General features: G+C 47.5%; 1 protein-coding gene across 5 annotated transcripts in view; it reads right to left on the reverse strand.

Annotated features, from left to right (window-relative positions):
• Positions 1 to 18,944, reverse strand: part of FAM184B (family with sequence similarity 184 member B) — a 125,414-nt gene that overhangs the window by 8,205 nt on the left and 98,265 nt on the right. For 2 of the 5 annotated variants that reach the window (XM_019962492.2, XM_070791210.1), the window contains exons 9-15: positions 18,346 to 18,475; positions 17,353 to 17,565; positions 12,849 to 13,002; positions 9,379 to 9,542; positions 6,082 to 6,260; positions 3,976 to 4,122; positions 1,702 to 1,819 (exon numbers count right to left, since the gene is read on the reverse strand). In XM_019962492.2, the coding sequence (XP_019818051.2) occupies positions 1,702 to 1,819; positions 3,976 to 4,122; positions 6,082 to 6,260; positions 9,379 to 9,542; positions 12,849 to 13,002; positions 17,353 to 17,565; positions 18,346 to 18,475 (1,105 nt within the window). The remainder of the gene's footprint in view (positions 1 to 1,701; positions 1,820 to 3,975; positions 4,123 to 6,081; positions 6,261 to 9,378; positions 9,543 to 12,848; positions 13,003 to 17,352; positions 17,566 to 18,345; positions 18,476 to 18,944) is intronic. The other 3 variants (XM_070791209.1, XM_070791211.1, XM_070791213.1) reach the window with 3 other exon arrangements.

Here is an 18,944-nt window from a genome sequence, read left to right on the forward strand (position 1 = left end):
GACTGAGTCTAAATGAGCCTAACTACACAGCACGCTGAGTTTGATTTGAAGGAAGATGGCTGTGTGGGGGCAGATTACAGAGAGGAAGAAAGATCAGGGAAAAGGGGAAGTCAGTGGGAATCAAATTACAATCCACTGAGGCTTTGAGGAAGCACCTTTATTTCTGGGGCCTTTGTATCCCCAGCCCCTCTTGTAAAGGAAAGGGCAAGCTTATTTGGAATGCCTTAGGGAAATCAGAGATCCAGGTACTCTTAGCATCTGAGAAAAGTCTACTGCAGAAAGTTATTAGCTAAGGCAAAATTAAAAAACACCCAGGTACAATTGTTCTCTGGGTCTTCTTGGCGGCTCAGTGGTAAAGAATCTGCCTACCAATGCCAAAGATGTGGATTCAATCCCTAAGTCAGGAAGATCTCAGAAGGAAATGCAACCGACTCCATTATTCTTGCGTGGGAAATTCCATGGACAGAGGAGCCTGGTGGCCTACAGTCCATGGGGTTAGACAGTCTAAAAGAGTTGGACATGACTTTGACTAAACAATAACACAATCGCTATATGGTCAATCTTTTATCTGTGTCATTTTCCACGGTTTTTCTTTCCAGATGTCTTGTTTTTAAAATAAGGTCCAGTTGTAAAATTTCATCTGTAAAAACATTGATAAGTATTTCTAAGAGATAAGGACTCTTTACAAAACATAACCATGATGCTTCTGTCACACTTAACAAACAATTCCTTATTGTGTATTAGTCGCTTAGTCAAGTCTGACTCTTTGCGACTCATGGACTGTAGCCTGCCAGGCTCTATTGTCCCTGGAATTCTCCAGGCAAGAATGCTGGAATGGGTTGCCATTTCCTTCTCCAATTCCTTATTAGTATCATCTAATTTTCAGTTAGTGGGTTAAGTTTTCCTCATCATCTTGACATGAAGCAGTGTGCCTGGGGAGCAGGAGGGTGCAAGGATGGGTGTGAGTTACAAGTGTGTGTGTGTGTTGTGGGAGGATGTGTAGCTGTGTAAGCCACTATAAGACCATTGATTTTACTCTGAGAAGGACAAGGAGCCATAGGTAGTACTGAACAGAGCTGTGCTGTGATCTGTCTTACATTTTACTAAAATTACCCTGGTTGCTGTGAGGTCAGCAGAGTAGGGTGAGGCTGGAGTGAGTGGGGAGTCCAAAGGACTCTCACTGTAAGAGGCAGTGGGGCCTGGACCAAGGTGGCAAAGGGAGAGACACAGGGAAGTGGCTAGACTTCTCATGTGGCTAACTAGCTGACCCATGTGGGCCACGCCGACAGAAGCAAGTGTATCAGCCAATGTCCCCAGAGCTAAATGTAAACCACTGGGAGCTGGCTTATAGAGAACTTTCAACCAAAGCGTGGAGCACAGGAAGGCTGGACAAATCCTAAAGTAATGGTCAAAGTGAGGAGACAAGGATCTGAGGTCCAAGTCATTCTAGATTTTCCCAAATTCTATAGGTTAGCAAAACCAATACCAACAAACAGGCAGATGGTGTAGGACTTGGGAGCAGAGTGATTATTTTTGCTTTCTACTTTCCTGTGTTAATTTTTTCTAGTGAGCATGTGTTACTTTATATAACAGGGAAACAATAACCGAGGACCTTTTGTAAGGTGGTTTTAGGTTATCAGGAATACAGTTTTAGGCCCCCAGGGAAGTGCCAGGCTAAAGTGAACGCCCCTGAAGCCTCACCGTGAGCTGCTTGATGATCTCCTCCCTCTCCTTCAAGCGGGTCTGCAGACGGCCTATGAGCTGAACGTCCTCCGGCCTGGATGCCCCCTTCCCTGGCTTCTCTCCGGAATCTTTCAGTCTGTTTCAAGCAGGCATGCAGTTAGCCCCTGTGCCGCAATGACTCAACTGCGAGGAGGGAGATGTGGACATGATGGGGATGCTGCCATGTGCTTGGCCTGGCTGGCTACTCTCTGTTCACCAAAGGGGAAACTGAGGCCCAGGGTCAGCCAGTGAGTTGGTTGCAGAGCTCCAGGTGGATGGAGCCCAGGACCCCAACTCCCAGTCTGACATGTGTCATCCCTGGGCTGTAGGGCCCAGGAATCAAAGATCTGTGCACATAGATGTCACATTCACTGGGGCTTCAAGAACCAGGGAAGTTTGGGGAAAGTGGCCTTGGCTGGCAAATGTCCCCACTGCTGCTAACGACAGCAGATTGTGCTAATACAGATGTGGTTCTATCGCCATCTCCTGGCAGCCAGAGAGCACGGCATGAGCTGGTTCTGCAAAATAGCGGGGTAGCAGGTACCCACAGCCCTTTCAGTGTGAAGCTGGAGAGAAATAACCTGTGGACGGTGGTGGAGGGAGGGGGGCTGCAGGTGATCCACTGACTAGTTGATAAGAGGCCAGGGCTTGGGGTGAGAGGACCTGGGCTCTTAACCCAGTTCTGTTTTTTTTTAGGTAGGAATGGGTATTTTGCCCATAACCCTCAGTTCCTTCTTTAAAATGGGCATGAAACTGGGTGGTTGTGAGGATTCAATGAGATAATGTATGCCTGGCACATGGGTAAGAACCCATTAGATGGTAGATGGTAAAACCTACTCCAGATTTTGGATGATTTGCTTTATATTGGAGACAGTTGGGGACAGTTTTTAAAGGCACAAGTTAAGGGTAAGGTGACATGTAAAGTTACTTAGTGCTGCTTGACCTGGTCACCTTGTCACTAACCCTGATCCCCCAGTCTCAGCAGTCAGAAATGACCCTGTTAAAAGGTGAATCAGAAGCTCTTGCTTCTGAAGCAAGGGCTTCCCCATGCACTCCACACAAATACACCCAAACCCGTTCTCACTCAGTGGAGCATCTTCTTTATCCCTCCCAGTTATTCTGCCAACCTTAGTTCCTACCATCACTCTCCCATTCATTCCACTTAAGCCTTCTGGCTGTTTGGTCTTGGAGGCAGGCCCCAGGGCCTTTGCACTTGCTGTTCTGTCTGATTGGAAGCTCTTGGTCCAAATATCGCTCTCATTTCCATGCCTCCTTATGCTTAAATGTCACCTCCTTGCCCACCCTTGGCACTCCAGATATTGATCCTGTTTTCCTTATAGCATTTTCACTATCTGTTATGAAGTTTAATATTTGTTTGTTTACTCTTTGTCAGAATCTCCATCTAGAATTTGTGAGTGCTATGAGAGCACAGTTTTTGTTTTATTCTCACTGTAACTCCAGAACCTAAAACAGTGCAAGGCACACAGAAGGCCCTTAACAATTATTTGTTGAATGAATAGATGAGTGCTTGCAAGAAGGGCTCTTGGTTTCTTAATCTGTCCATGGGAATAAGCTTCTACCTTTAAGAACTTCTGTGAGAGCAAAAGAGACACAGATGTAAAGAACAGACTTTTGGACTTTGTGGGAGAAGGCCAGGGTGGGATGATTTGAGAGAATAGCACTGAAACATGTATATAACCATATGTGAAATAGATCATTAGCCCAGGTTCAATGCATGCGACAGGGTGTTCAGGGCTGGTGCACTGGGATGACCCTGAGGGATGGGATGGGGAGGGAGGTTGGAGGGGTTTCAGGATAGGGAACACATGTACACCCATGGCTGATTCATGTCAATGTATGGCAAAACCACCACAATGCTGTAATTAGCCTCCAATTAAAATTAATTAAAAAAAAAAAAGAACTGCTGTGAGGATTAAATGAGATGATGCATATTAGGGGGAAAATGCTCATAAAAAAAGCAGCCTTGATCCTTCTGATTTCTTCCAAGCGTGAGGGTTAAACCATGCTCATTCCTCACAGATTAACAGTGCCCTGCATGAGACAGGAATGTTGTCTCTCATAAAAGGAGGGTGACCAACCTTCCCAGTTTGCCTGGAACTGAGGCGCTTCTGGAACTCAGGACTTCTACTTATAAAACTAGGAGAGTCCCAGGGACACTGGGATGAGTTGGTCCCCCTAGCAAAATGGTACATCTACAAGTCCCTCCCAGCCTGGGGCCAAAGCCTCACTTACTCGGTTTCCAGGGCAGCCAGCCGGGCCTGGAGCCGGGCTTGAGCACTGCTGAAATCAGCCACCATGGCCTGCATCTCCTTCCGGTGTTCCTGGCGCAGGATCTCCACCTCCCGGGCCCGCTGGGCTTGCTGATCCTCCTCCAGCAGCCTGGAGGGGTGGGGGTGTGGGGTGGGAGGAGAAGCACAGCTGGGCTTGCTCAGGCATCTAGCAACTGAACTTCTAGGGTACTGGAGTTTCTCCCCACTCTGCTGGGTGGCCTGCAGAATCTGAGGTCAGGACATGGTGGGAAGGAGACCTGGGTTCTCTGAGTTGTGAGGACCAGAATAAACCCATCTTGCAGGACACCTTCTCAGCACCTTCCACCCCAGCATTCCATGAAGGACCTGAGCACAAAGGGCAGCCTTCAAGGGGAAAGGTGGGAGGACAGCTCAGGAAAGGAGTCCCAGAAAACACTGGGGAGCAGGTGGGGAGGCCTGGAGGCTGAGATTCTTAATCAGAATTGCCGACTGTTGGGACTCTGAGAGCTGGGAGACCTGCAGTCCAGTCTGGAAAGGCAGGGTCTGAGAGTGGCTAAGAGAACAGCATTTAGGCTACCAGTGTCCATCCATGACCTCCCCCATCACTTCCTAGTTGTGCGACCTTGGGCAAGCTAGGCTTGGCTCAGTTTCTCCGTGTGACTGACAATAGGGGCTACCTTGTAGGGTTATTGCAAGGATGAAACATGTTAATCCATGTCCAGGACAGCCCGTTGCACAAAGTATATATTTGACCATCAGCTATTAATATCACTTTTCTTAACCTTGGGGTGGGGCACTAAGGGATCCACAGACCAGCCTGAGGGCCTGACACCTTCCAAAAGTACATGCATATTTTTGTGTGAGGATACCCTTCTCCAGGAGAGGGACTGTTGCTTTCGTCATTTGGAGGAAGCTGTAACCGGAAATAATTAGGAACCCCTACTCTGGTCCAGTGTCCTTATTCCAGTGTTAAATGGTGAGTCCCTAATTGAATTTAAGGTGCTCCATCTTGGCAAGTGGGTTCATGGCTATTCTCAGGCCTACTTTCACTTGATCTTTATGCTGGAAACTGGGACATTCAAACGGAGAAGGCAATGGTACCCCACTCCGGTAGTCTTGCCTGGAAAATCCCATGCACAGAGGAGCCTGGTAGGCTGCAGTCCATGGGGTCGCTAAGAGTTGGCATGACTGAGCAGCTTCACTTTCAGTTTTCACTTTCATGCATTGAAGAAGGAAATGGCAACCCACTTCAGTGTTCTTGCCTGGAGAATCCCAGGAACAGGGAAGCCTGGTGGGCTGCCATCTATGGGGTCGAACAGAATCGGACACGACTGAAGCGACTTAGCAGCAGCAGCAGCAGGGACATTCAAACACTGGGGTGAAATGGATAAGTGCCTTCAAAGATACAAATTACCAAAGCTTGCTCAGGAAGAAACAGATAACCTGAAAAGTCCTATATCCATTAACAAAATTAAAGTTGTAGTTATAAACTTTCCATCAAGGTGAAAAAAGGCTGTGAATTCAGGATGGAAAAAGGGCTATCCAAGCTAGATAAGAAAATCATAGTTATCACTACAATTTACCAAGTACCAGGGTCAGTCCGTGGTAAGCATCTTCCTATATGTTTCACTGCATCTATAATAGCCCCAAGAGAGGTAGTGTTTCCTAGTTTACAGGTAGGAGAGGTTAGCAGACTTGCCCAAGGTCACACAGCTATTAACAGGAGCACACAGCACTATTTTTTAAACTATGCCACTGCACCATCTCCCTAAGGCTGGTTTTAAGGATACTTTTGGTATTAAGTTTGATTCCATAAATTTCCTGATCTGTAGGGAAATAGGGTAAACCCAGCATCGACCCCTCCCTCTACTTCAGGGCTTATCCTCTGCAGCAGTTTTGAGATCTAGAATTCCTAGACCACTGATACCTTCCATGGGTCAAAGGAGTAACACCAGTGAAGTCCTGGCTACTAGGGAGTCTTTTCTTTGGGAAGATGCCGATGGTGTAACCTAATCTTAAACCCCAGAGGCTCACTAAGGGGCAGAGTTGGGAGAGAGGGAGGGAGGGAAGCTGGGAGCCTCAGCCCGACCTGCTCTGGTCGCGGAGCTGCAGCGCCTCCTGCTGGTGCTGTTCCACCTCGGCCTGCAGCCGCTTCACTGCCTCCTTGAGCTGCGAGTTCTCCTCCCGGAGGCTGCATCCCTCGCTGGGCTGGAGCTCCGCTGCGCTCTTGCTTTTGGGGGAGCCCGCCTGGCCCGGGCCGCCCTCCTTCTGGGGAGAAAGCAGCCAGAAGAACCGTTTGCAGGAGACTCAATGGCAGACAAGGGCCATAGATGTACCGCGGCAAAGACCCAGCTTAGAGCCCAAATTCTGCACTTGATTCAGGAGCTAATGTCTAGTCTCTTGAAGTTTTCAGCTTTGAGAGTTGGCCAAATTTGGCTCTAGAAAAGTCGAATGATTCTGGTGAGCCAAGAATGTGGCTTAAATCAAAACAAGCCCAACACTCCACCTCTGTGGAGTCTATGTGTGTGTGGGGGTGGGGGTGGCGGGGGTGGGGTGGGGTGGGGAATGTCTCGTGTCTCTTCTTGTAAGGACATTAATTCACTAGTTATCCCCCAAAGTTTCATTTCCAAATTCCATCATATTGGTGATTAGGGTTTTAACATGTAAATCTGGGGCAACACCACAGAGGGCAGAGGAAGGGGAGAGTGAATATTTGCTGAAAGATAACGATCTATCACACCTCCTCCCAAGATTCTGGAAGAGTGAGTCTGGATAGATCTCAGCCCTGTGTCTTCTGAGAAAAGCTTCCCAGGTGATTCTGAGGCCACCGCAGTTATAATCCACTGCTCCACACTTGCCCTCGCCCGTCTCTTTACCTAGAGTGCCCTCCACACCCAATCATTCCTGCCTTGGTGATACTTTCTCATCTCCTTGGGGGAGAGGCAACGAGCTTTCTTTTCTCTGAGAGCCAGATCCCATCTGTGTAGAGGTTACACAGAAGTGCACTGATTTGCTGAAGTGCTGTTTTTCTCTATCAGACCAGCAGGTGGAGAAAAGGAAGGAGCCATCTCCACTTGAATCTTCCCAATTCTATACCACCTAGCACAGTATCTGGAATTCAGTAGGTGCCAAATGAATGCCTGCTGTGAAATGATGCTTGAAATGCCAAGGTTCAGACAGAAATATAAAGATTTATGTGCAACATTAAATGGGGGCACAGTTAATCCCCGATTGGTGAATGTAGCAGTTTTCAAGGCCACGCAAACGTGCCTGAAGGTTTGTGCGCCTGTTCCTTCCACACGAAGACTGAACAGCATTGCAGATGGGGCATGCGTGGCCTAGGCCCCATACTTCTTGCTTCCAGCCCTGGGGCGCACATGGTGTGGGACACTCATGGGCACCACCTGGCACTCACATCTGTGTGACCCAGAAGTGCTGAGTTAAGGTTCTGTGGGGCCACCCTTGACTAGAGGAGAGAGAAGCTGACGGGTAAGTCCATCCCTCTCTGTCCTTGGCTGGGACAGATTTGAGAATTATTTCATGGGGCTCTCAGAAGATCCCAGTGGATGGAACACCACTTACCTGCAGTGGTATCCATCAGTGCATCCTTATATTCTGCCTGCCCCCTCACTGCTGCCCCTTCATTCCTGCTGCCTGGAGTTATTCCTTCTTATGAATACATTTCTTCTCTGTGTGGGAGATCATCCAGAGTCTGCTGTTTCTCCATGAGTGTTCAGGGCTTCCCTCCAGTGAGATGTAGGTGAGGCCGGCACATTGATGACCAGGTACTGTCTCTCCACCCAGCCTGAGTCTCTATCTATAGCCCTCAGGTGAGCCTGTCACTCACTGCAGTGGGCCTATCACTGAACCCTCCAGCCACCAGCTGTCACCATCCCACACTTCCCCTGTCCCCTACCATAGGTCCAGGTGGCTCCCACCAATCTAGAACATTTAATGGATCATGTTCTGTTTTTCCTCTGCTAGACTTTACCACGGAGAAGGCAATGGCACCCCACTCTAGTACTCTTGCCTGGAAAACCCCATGGATGGAGGAGCCTGGTAGGCTGCAGTCCATGGGGTTGCGAAGAGTCGGACACGACTGAGCGACTTCACTTTCACTTTTCATTTTCCTGCATTGGAGAAGGAAATGGCAACCCACAGCAGTGTTCTTGCCTGGAGAATCCCAGGGACGGGGGAGCCTGTTGGGCTGCTGTCTATGGGGTCGCACAGAGTTGGACATGACTGAAGTGATTTAGCAGCAGCAGCAGACTTTACCAACTGAGCTGAACTCACTGTGATATATCAGTTGTTAATAATTCTCATTCAACACAGAAATTGTGTTCAGATTCTCAGTACCAGCAAAATCTGGAATGAATGATCCCCATGTTCCTCTGATCTTCAGCAGGGCTGGGACACCAACTAGTCATGGCCATTTGCGTACTCTGGTGGAGATTGTTCTGTGTGCAGAGCTGTGTGCCAAGTGCTGGGGCTGGGGTGGACTGAGATGGACAGACATGGCTTGTTCTAAAAGGACTCGTAGTCCGGTCGAGGAAACAAGGATATCCATGTAGCGATGGGTCCCTAACAGGACAGGCAGTAGAAGCGGGTGCCAGCTGAGCTGCAGTAACAGGAAGTGCTCCAGGCACTCAGAGGGTGGAGAGAAGTCATGGGTGTGGATGGGAGACCCCCAGCCTGGAAGGATCAGCTGGGCACTGAAAAGGGAGGAAGGGTCCCAGGCAGGGGGGAGGGCACACGCAAAGGCACTGAGGCAGGAGGCAGAGGCCACGTTTAGAGTAGAGAGGGAAATGCAGCCAGTGGCTGAAGGCTTTTCAACATCAGACTGGGCACTGGGAGCTTATTCTGATAGCAGCAGGGAGCCACTGAAGGCTTTAGACAGAGGTGCCTTAGATGGATACCTGAGGCCCAATGTGGTGGGCTAGGGAGAGATGTCTGGGTTGTTAGGGGGTCCCTGTGCTACCTAGCAAGGTAGGAATTATGGATGGGCAAGAAGGAGAATGATGGGCCAAGTCTGACCAGAAAGTTCAGAACTTTAGTGACAGAAAGACATCCCCCATTCATGGGAACAAGGGACATCTAGGCAGGAGTCTGTTTGGTGAGGTGTTCTGAGAAATTTTGTGCAGGTCAATGGAGTGACCCAGATGGGCCGTCTGTAGCGCCTGTCTGTCACCAACACCCTGAGATGCTATTTCATCTGAATTTAAAATAACAGGCTGTACTTAAAACTTGTTTTTCCTTTCCAGAGATGAGAACCTGCAGGCTCATGAAGTATCCCCCAGGCCTGTGGAAGGAGAGGGGGTGAAAGAGCACTTGGAACCTCTCCCTGATGCTGCTCCAAGAAGGGTGTGGGCAGGGCAGGGGTGCTGACCTCTGAAGTCCCAGCATGGTCCTCGCTGTCCCCTGGACACTGGGTGATGGCCTGGCGTCTGCCCATGCTGTCCAGGGCCCTCAGCTCAGTCTGCAGCACCTCCAGGTCCTTCTGGTGCTCAGAGCAGGCAGCCCGCTGCTCTGCCAGCTCCTGTCTCAGGGACTCTGCAAAAGGAAGAGCAGTGGAAGGTCAGGGGCATGCTGAGGCCAAAGTCTGGGGTGGGTTAGGGTGGGGAGCAGCTGTAGGTGTTGGTTCACGTTCCCCAAACTTACCTGTTTCAAGAGAACAGCAACAGTAATACCATTTATAGAGTACTAAATGTGTTAAGCCCTTAAAAAGTGTTTTCAGTGAAACCCTACAACCATCCTATCCAGTATTATCCCCCCCACTTTATGATGAAGGAACAGAACCTCAGAAAGGCTAAGCAGCCCAGAGCTATACTGCTAATAAGTCATAGTGTCAGAATTCAACACTTTCCGTGGTTCTTCTTCCCTCAGAATCACCTGCTTAACCATTGCTAGTTGGTTAGGATCGGGGGTGGGACAGCCTGAATCCAGAGCTGAACCCTGAGGCAACACTTGGCCTCAGCACCAAGACAGAAAATTAAGAACAGGGAATTAGCATATGACCCAGTGGCCTCTTCTTGAAGTACAGGTCTCAAATTGGAAATGTTGACATATATTTATGCTAATTCTCAAGGAGACAAACAATCACAGGTTCTCCTTCTCATGGATGTAAGTTCCTAGCTGGATTGTGGACAGCAGGGAGGGGATGGCATATCATCCCAACAGAGTCATTATGAAAACCAGAATCATCCAGGAGAAACGTACATGCCCTCCTTAACTCAGGGACCAGTACAACCAGGAAGTACAATTTCTCCTCTGAGGATTGTGGGTGATTTCTGATAGTGTGACACTTCCCAGCATGATCAAAAGGCAAATAAAATAATCATTTCGAAAAGAACATTTTCTGATGGAGTAGACAGTATTCAGTGAGTTATTAATTTTTAAAGAGAATATGATTTTCAAGTGCTAGTAAATTTGATACTTTATTTTCCATTATGGACTTTTGAGACTTTATATTTTAGTTACTGCAAATTACTTTTGAAACATTGTTCCAATAATCCCAGACACCATAAGATACATAGTACAGGACTCAGTATAGAGCAAGTGCTCAACATATATTTGTAAAATAAATAAAAGATGTTTAGAGTGAAAATTAATGATATTATGAAAGTGTCCCAGTTGTAAAAGATTTCCCACAAGTTTACTATGCTTCCCTGAAAGGACAGTATTTAAACACATATAAAAGTTTAATTATTCTGATGCTATTCTGTTGAAAAATTTATTTCATCATCTTCCTTCTCCTCTAGGATTTTAATAGTGATTTCTACAGCTTAAACACAACCCAATTTTTGAAATCCTTCATCATAAAAATATGTGTAATAAAACCCTTTAGCAAAGCATGAACTACAGAGGGTTCATTCATTACCTGCCCCTCTTTTCTCATATTTCCTCACCATCCATTCATTTACCCATCTACACCCCCATCCCTCCACCTGCCAATCCACCTATTCAACCAGCACATCTAGGTACCCACCGCAGTGCGTCAGGCAGCCCGGTGGACACTCACCCTTCCCGCTCCTCACACAGTGACCTATACTGCATGTCAGGTGTGTCTCACACGGATGATGGAAGGGGAGTAACTTGGACCAGGAAGTCCTAGTATCACCTGGTGGTGGTCTGTGCTCCCCCCACCCAGTGCCACCCACAAAGCCCACGATTTGCTATCATCATTACAGAGTCCACAAAGCCCTTTCTTCCTGGGACTTGTGCTGAGCATGCCAGTCTGTCCCCAGGGTCTCTCTAGAATCTTTCATCCAGGTAAGGACCAGGCTGCTGTGGGGTCAGAGAGGCCAGGGACGGGGCAGCAAAGATGATTGCTGTGGACTCATCAGGGTTGTCCAGCCTGATCTCAGTCTGGGGCGTCTGGTTCCTGAGAAGTGTGGTACAACCTGGGTTTTATCTTGTATAATGTGTCTTCTTAAGATGCACAAACTTTGGCATTTCCCACGTGGCCACCTCCATTCCAGGGTAGCTGCTAACTGGGAAATCTGTGGGACTCTTTCTCTCCTTCATCTGGAAACATGACAGGCTGATGTGCTGACATGCAGTGAGCATGTCATATTGTCTAATGAAATCAAGCAGCAAGTAGATCTTATTCACTTATGGAGGTAAAGAAAATACTCTTCCTAAAACTCTCTTAAGGAGAGCGCTGTCAGGGTTTGAAGAAATTTTTTAAAAGGTCTATATGGTCTTTAATGCTAGACATGAAATAAGGAGAACATTTGTCTTGCTCTTAAGAGTGAGAAAGAAGATGAGAGTAAAGGAGAAAGTGAGGGATAGAGATGATCTACAAAAACAGACAGAGCCCCTTACAGTCAGCCATGCAAAGGTGGAATATTCAGCAGTAATGACAGTAAACATTTATACAGCATTTACCAGGCGCTATTCTAAGCACTTCCCATGTATATACTCATGTAATTGTAATAGCCCAATGAAGGCGATACTATTATTCCCATTTTACAGACGAGCAACTGAGTCACAGAGCACTTAAGCAACTTGCCTGAGGTCACACAGCTAGTGCACATTGAACAGTCAGGCTTCAAGCCCATGCAGTTTGACTCTGGAGATCTATATTGCCTCTGGAAACTTCCAGAATGCTTTGTGTGACAAGTTTTTGCTGTGAAAACTGAAGAGGAACTGAGCTTCCTGCTGAGAATGTGAAGGCAGGGAAAAAAGCAGAGGCACACCCAGAATCCTGGGGGCTTAAGTCCCCAGCTTTACAGAAATCTTTAGAAATGAGAGTTTGAGGCCATCTCATAGCACCCCACTCCAGCACTCTTGCCTGGAAAATCCCATGGATGGAGGAGCCTGGTAGGCTGCAGTCCATGGGGTCGCTAAGACACGACTGGGCGACTTCACTTTCACTTTTCACTTTGATGCATTGGAGGAGGAAATGGCAACCCACTCCAGTGTTCTTCCCTGGAGAATCCCAGGGACAGGGGAGCCTGCTGGGCTGCCGTCTATGGGTCGCACAGAGTCGGACATGACTGAAGTGACTTAGCAGCAGCAGCATGAAACTCTCACAAAGGCTGAGATCTGGCTAATGCTCAGTAATGATGACGAAGATAATGATGATAATATTATCTGCACTAACTCATTTATATGAGTTAGTGGGCTCATTTATATGCTAAGCATTTTATATTTAATATCTCATCAAATCCATACAACACTTCTATGATGGACAGACAAGTGCAACTTAACTTCATAGAAAAGGAAAACAAGGCTGTGTGTGACCTGATGCACATCTCGCAGCTGGTTGGTGGCAGAGCCAGGAGAGTCACCCTGGTCCTTACCACCCCCCACCCTGCTGCCCCAACCCCTGATGGGTGCACCGCTGATGCATACCTAACAGCAGTGCCTGCTGAGCCTGGATCCTCTCCAACTCCCCTTGGAGCTCTTGCCGGGCCTTTTCCTCCAAGGCCTGCATCTCTAGCCGGTGCGCCTGGTGCTGGATCTGGAGGCTGTGGCTGGATTCCTTCTTCAGGCGTTCTTCTGTGGCCTGTGGGCACAAGTGGGAGGACGGAGGCATGAAAGTGCACAGAGGGGGAGACCTGTCCCCTTTGCCTAATTCTTCCTCGTTGTCGGGGGCATCCCTGAGCACTTGCTACTCCCCAATGGAGGGCTTATCAGGCTACAGTGACTGCTCCCCTACTCATCTGGAATGACAGTAAGGACCTGGCCACAGCAGCCATTTTGTGCTGTGTGAAACTAGCTGGTTCACAGCTGACTGGACCAGAGTGGACAGCTGTTCAAAACTGGAACCATCACTGGGGATTTGGTGTTAGGAGGTGGGGGAAAGAGACAGACACTAACTAGGAAAAGCAAGAAAACAGGTTCTTCTCTAGGGCCTTTAGAAGGGACACAGCCCTGTCAGCACCTTGATTTTAGGACTTCTGACTTCCAGCACTGTCAGATAATAAATCTGTGTTGTGCTCAGCCACCAAGTTTGTGGTAATTTTGCTACAGCAGCAACAAAAAACTAATAGTTTCTATTACTTTTGCAACAAAGAGTTCCAGTTAACACATCCCACTTTTCAGGTGAGGAAACTGAGGCTGAGAGAGATGAATTAGCTTTCCCAAGGTCACACAGAAAAGATACAGGATTAGGAGGAAACAAGCTGAGAAAAATAAAGTGCCCTAACTGAAAACCAGTAATGGTGGGTGCAGGATTGTAACCCATGGGTGATGGTATCCAGGGCCCAAGCCCTTCCTGCTCCCTCAAGCAACCTCCAGGAACAGTGAGAAATGGGACTGCATCAAATGCACGGGGCTCCCATCAGGAAAGAGCAGACGCGGCAGCTACTAGAAGGCAGCAGCGTCTTTGCTTTGCTGCTCCCCAGCGAATGGGGAGAAACAGTCTTATTCCTATCATGGGAAACTCAGTGGTCCCCTGGTGAGTTTATCTAGACAGAAAAGTCTTGTACTTTTCAAACTCTCTGATACTTTCCCCTTCTTGTACTTGCTGCAAGGCTCAGAGCACTCCAACTGGTGACATTTTAATCCCAAGGAAATGTGAATGGAGAGATTGAAGCAAAGGTTTGCAAAAAATGGAGCCCATCTCTTTTTAGGTCAGCCTTGCCTGCCTTCTGGCTCAGAAGTCCTTGGCAGTGAGGATCATGCAAGGTTTACTGGCCAGATTTTATATCAAGCCAGACATTCATCCCTGGCAAATTGCTCCAACTTTTTGTTTGCCCTGGGGCTTCTCTGGTGGTTCAGACAGTAAAGAATCTGCCTGCAATGCAGGATTCCCAGGTTCAATCCCTGTGTCAGGAAGATCCCCTGGAGAAGGGAATGGCACCCATTCCAGTATTCTTGCCTGGAGAATCCCATGGACAGAGGAGCCTGGGGGGCTACAGTCTATGGGCTGTAGTTAGTATTGTATTGTATTGTGTTAGTCATGTATTGCTTTAAGCACTTCTGGTGAGTTCTCTTTTGATGTTCTCAATGGTTCTGTACGGTACATGTGACTAGCCTCACTTTATGAATAGGGAACAATGAAGCACAAGGAAGCCTAAGCTCCCTTTCCTTGTGGGTGGCAGACCCAGAATTTGAACCCAGGCATCTCACTCCCAATGACTATCCTGTATTAGGAATGATCATATGTCTACCATCTCCAGTGAGAATTTCAAACACTTTGGTCTCATTCTGGAACCACCCCAAGTAGACTGGAGCCAGTAATGAAGACTCCATGAATCTGCTTCCATGGCTGCTAGGGACTGGGGCTTAGAACCGTGGGTCATCCCAATGGACAGAGCACACTCCCCCCTCTCCCACCACAGGCCTCTACGCTTCCTCTGCCTCCTGCAAGGGATTGAGGCCTTTGGCCTGGAGGGGTAAAGCTCAAGCCAACACAAAGGCCAGCATGACCCAGCATGACCCAGCAGTGAATAATGTGGGGAACTTGGCAGCCTTAGCTCTTGCAGACTGAAAGCAAAGCTGGAGAAAGATTTAAGAGAATAAAAGAAGAAAAGGAATTCACAAATTCTGACACCTACTAAGTGTCAAGCAGTCCATATGCATTATCTCATTCTTTTCTCTCTCATTTTTCTAAAAGCTTCTTTTATATTTTTATCTGGGCAATGCATGAACACAGTATAAAGAGCCAAATACCGCTTTTAAAAATGAAAACTAGCACCTCCCAGCCCTCTTTCTTCTTCTCTCTGCATCCTGTCTATTGGAGGTAGCCATTGGAACTCTTAGTTCTTTCTTCTGATATTTACCACCAATAACAAGACAGTATCTCCATTCTGCTTTAACTTGATTATTTTAGAAATTACAAATTGTCTTTCTATTATGGTAGATGAGGATTTTGGTCTCATATATTCTTTCTCTTCCATTCCTCAAATATTGTTATATTTCTTTTTTAAATACAGTGAAATATATTCAATGTTTCCTTCTTGTGAGTAAATGCCATTTACTGCTGAGCTAAATAAATTATAATTATTAAAATCTACCCTGGATTTCCTGGTGGTCCAGTAGTTGGGAATCCACCTGCCAATGCAGGGGATGTGGGCTCAATCCCTGGTCCGGGATGATTCCACATGCCTCCGGGCAACTAATCACGTGTACCACAGCTACTGAAGCCTGTGTGCTCTAGAGCCTGTGCTTGGCCACAAGAGAAGCCACCGCAATGACAAGTCTGTGCACCGAAACTAGAGAGCAGCCCCCACTGCAACCAGAGAAGGCCCACGTGCACCAAACAAGACCCAGCACAGCCAAAAATAAAGAAATAAATAAAAAGTCTACCTTATACAAAGTTTTGTTTTTCCTTGCATTAATAACTACTGTATTTTATTATTATTATTTTTTGGATTTTTGGCCAAGTCTTCCTACAACCTCTAAAAGCTTTGTAAAATACGTTCACTACAATTTTTCACATGGCCAAATTGATCAGAGAAGCCATCAAGCCTATTTTTCCATGGAGGCATCTCTTCTGGAGCCCTCCGTCCTCATGCTCCAGTCTAGACTCCAGTCTAGGCTCTGTTAGTGGCACAGCTGGGCTCCTGAAACCTTTCTCCTGTGCCAGATTCCCTGTATGCTAGATCTCTTTTATTCCCTCTTTTTTGGTATGTTCCTTTGTTTTGGTGGGATATTCCTCAAGGAACTTCCTGAGGAAAAGTGTATGGAAGATGCAAAAAGAACTCTGAAGGGTGTTCTGAGGCTGAGTGAGACCATCCAAGAAAGGGAAAGCTTGGAATGGGGAGCCCTTCCCCAGCCTGGGATCCAGACCTTGTTGGAGAAGGTTGATGGTAGTTCACTGATGGAGATGGCCGGGTTGCCCAGGCCAGAGTCAAGCAGGAGCAACCCTCCACCTGTGCAGGTGAACCAAGGTGGGCAGGTGCCCAGAGGGAATGGGGGCACCAGGGCAGGTGTGAGGGCTGCCAGAGCAGACAGTGTTTGCTTTGTGAGGGTTGCAAGAAACAAACCTCTGAGGTACAGGTGACAGCAGGCAATGGACAGGAACTCAGAGAGAGGCAGGGTCAGCAAGTGTGAGGATGGAGTCTGTGGTGTCCACATCACAAGGCCACAGGAAGGTAGTCACTGGGTCTGGGCCAGGGCTGTGAGATTATTGTGAGGTCACTGGGGCAGAGTATCATCAACGTCCCCACACACCCAGGACACTTTTCAGGTTTGCAGTGGAAGCCAGAAACAGCAGACATGCACCTTCCAGAACCAGGGAGGGAAGCCTCCTTCCTCCTGCAAGGTGCCTCCAGCACCCTCTACTGACAAAGCTTAACACTGTGCTCTGTAAAGGAGCAGAAATGCTTAAATACAGATCATTATCACAAGTAGGTACTGAAGAACTAAGAGGCATAAACTGATAATAGGAGGTAATTTTCCTAATATTTCATGTGTCTAATATTTTTATTCAGTTATCACCCTTATTCATGGTTTTAATTGAATTTCTCAGAATTGCATCATTATCTTCTAGCTTCCCTATTGCTGCTGAGATGTTTGATGACATTTGAATTCAAGTACTTTGAGTCTGGTATCTATTTTTCTCTTTGGGGGCTCTTAGTATTTGTTTTGCAGGATATTGCCCAAGTCATGAAAGAGAAGTTGGTCTTATGATATAAAAGTCATGTGCAGATGACCAGAAGTTCAACAGACCTGAGTCTGTCTGAATCCTTGTCTTGCCTCTTACTAGCTGTGTGATCCTAAGCAAGTTGCCAAACCTCTCTGAGCCTCTTTCCTCATCCAGAAAAAGGGAATGTGATAATAATGACCTTGTAAGATGAATATGGGGACTGGAGATATTGTACGACAGGCTCCTCCCAAAATGCTGAGCAGGTGCTCGCACAGCAAGAGCTCAGTAGTAGGTAGTGGACATCGTCGTTAACACCTTTACCTTGACTTCCTGGTTTTTAGCCTTCTCAAGCATGCAGAGAGCTCGCTTGTGGGCAGCCTCAAGCTGGGCTTTCGCTGCCTGATTCTGCTGGATGGTCTCCTGAAGCTCATGCCGCAGCTGCTCCCGCTCGTGGTCCGAAAGCTGCTTGAGCTCCCGCAGGTCCTCCCTGTAGTTTGTGGCACACTGCTCCAGGGCCTGCTGCATCTGTGAGACCTGCCCACCAGGGCATCCAACCTCAGGCTGGGACCCTCACCCTGCCTGGGATTTTCTTTAAACATCAAAGCTTTCTGAACGTCTCCACAGCCCGCGTGAGCCTCCCCTACCCATGAGAATGCTGAGGCGGGTAGAAGCGGCAAGCTTGAAGGACCCGGGGACAGCTGGCCCTCCTAGGGGCTCCTCAGCTAGAGCCATGGATACCAGGGATGGAGAAGAAGGGCTGGGATGTTTGCCATTCAAGAGAAATCAAGAGGGGACCAGAAAACACTCCAGAGATCTGTACAGCAGCCTCCCTTGCGTGCCCCATGTGCCCAAATCTCCCTTTCTTATAGAAGCTTTCCCTGACAATCCTATTTGGTATTATACCCACCCCTCATCACCAGACAGCCACTCAATCTTCTTTATCCTGCTCAGTTTTTTCGTTTTGCTAAAGCCCTTAACATCTTCTAATATTGTAAGTGCTTATTTTTTATGTCTAGTGTTTATTGTCAGTGTCCACCTCCTCTGCTAAAATACAAGCCCTGTAATGCAGGACTTTTGTCTGGTTTGCTCACTGATAATATACAAGCACCTAGAAGAGTTCCTGGCTCATAGCAGGTGTTAAATGAATAAATGAACAGAACCAAGAAGCCCACCTTGCCCTGGACCTGGACTGCCCTCCCCGGCTTGGACAAGAATTGAGCCCCTCATGCATTTCCAAGGTTGTCTGCAAGAATAAGGGAGAGGCAGGGTCTCACTCAGCATGAGGGTGCATCCCCACCAAGGCCATCCTTCTACCTGGGCTTGCAATCTGGCCTTCTGGCTCTGCCACTCCTCCTGCAGACGCTGGATTTCTGGTGCCTTCTCCTTTGGCAAAGAGCCCAATGGAGGCTGCAGGTCACCTCCCTCCTTGATGGGTGCTTCGATCCTTTGAAGATATGGAGGTCAAAATCACAAAAGATGCCAGCTTGGAAATGACATGGTCACCCTGCTAACATCCCAGCCACTTGGGCTGGGAGGAGGGAGCTCTGATGGCACTAATGGAATGAGAGACATCTCTCCTAGATTTGAAAAAGCTATTTGACATACAATTCTAAGTGCTGTTGTACTTGGGAGACTGTCAATATTCAGCTGGAATCACTGGGTATCTGTTTCAGTGGGTACTTAATAAATGATCAATTATCAGAATGACTGAGAGCTTAGAGTTACTTATATGGCATCCCTAGAAGCTTCAAAAGAAGAGGTCTCTGTAGTCTAATTTCACAACTTTTCATGAATGTGGAAAAAAATAACAAAAAATGATGTTCTACTTGAATACAGTACTTTACACTTTTCAAAGCACACATAGCTTTAACTGGCTTTTCCCAAGTACACACAGGAGGATTATAAATAGCCTT

This window comes from Bos indicus, chromosome 6 (genome assembly GCF_029378745.1).
Source record: "Bos indicus isolate NIAB-ARS_2022 breed Sahiwal x Tharparkar chromosome 6, NIAB-ARS_B.indTharparkar_mat_pri_1.0, whole genome shotgun sequence".
Lineage (NCBI taxonomy): Eukaryota > Metazoa > Chordata > Mammalia > Artiodactyla > Bovidae > Bos > Bos indicus.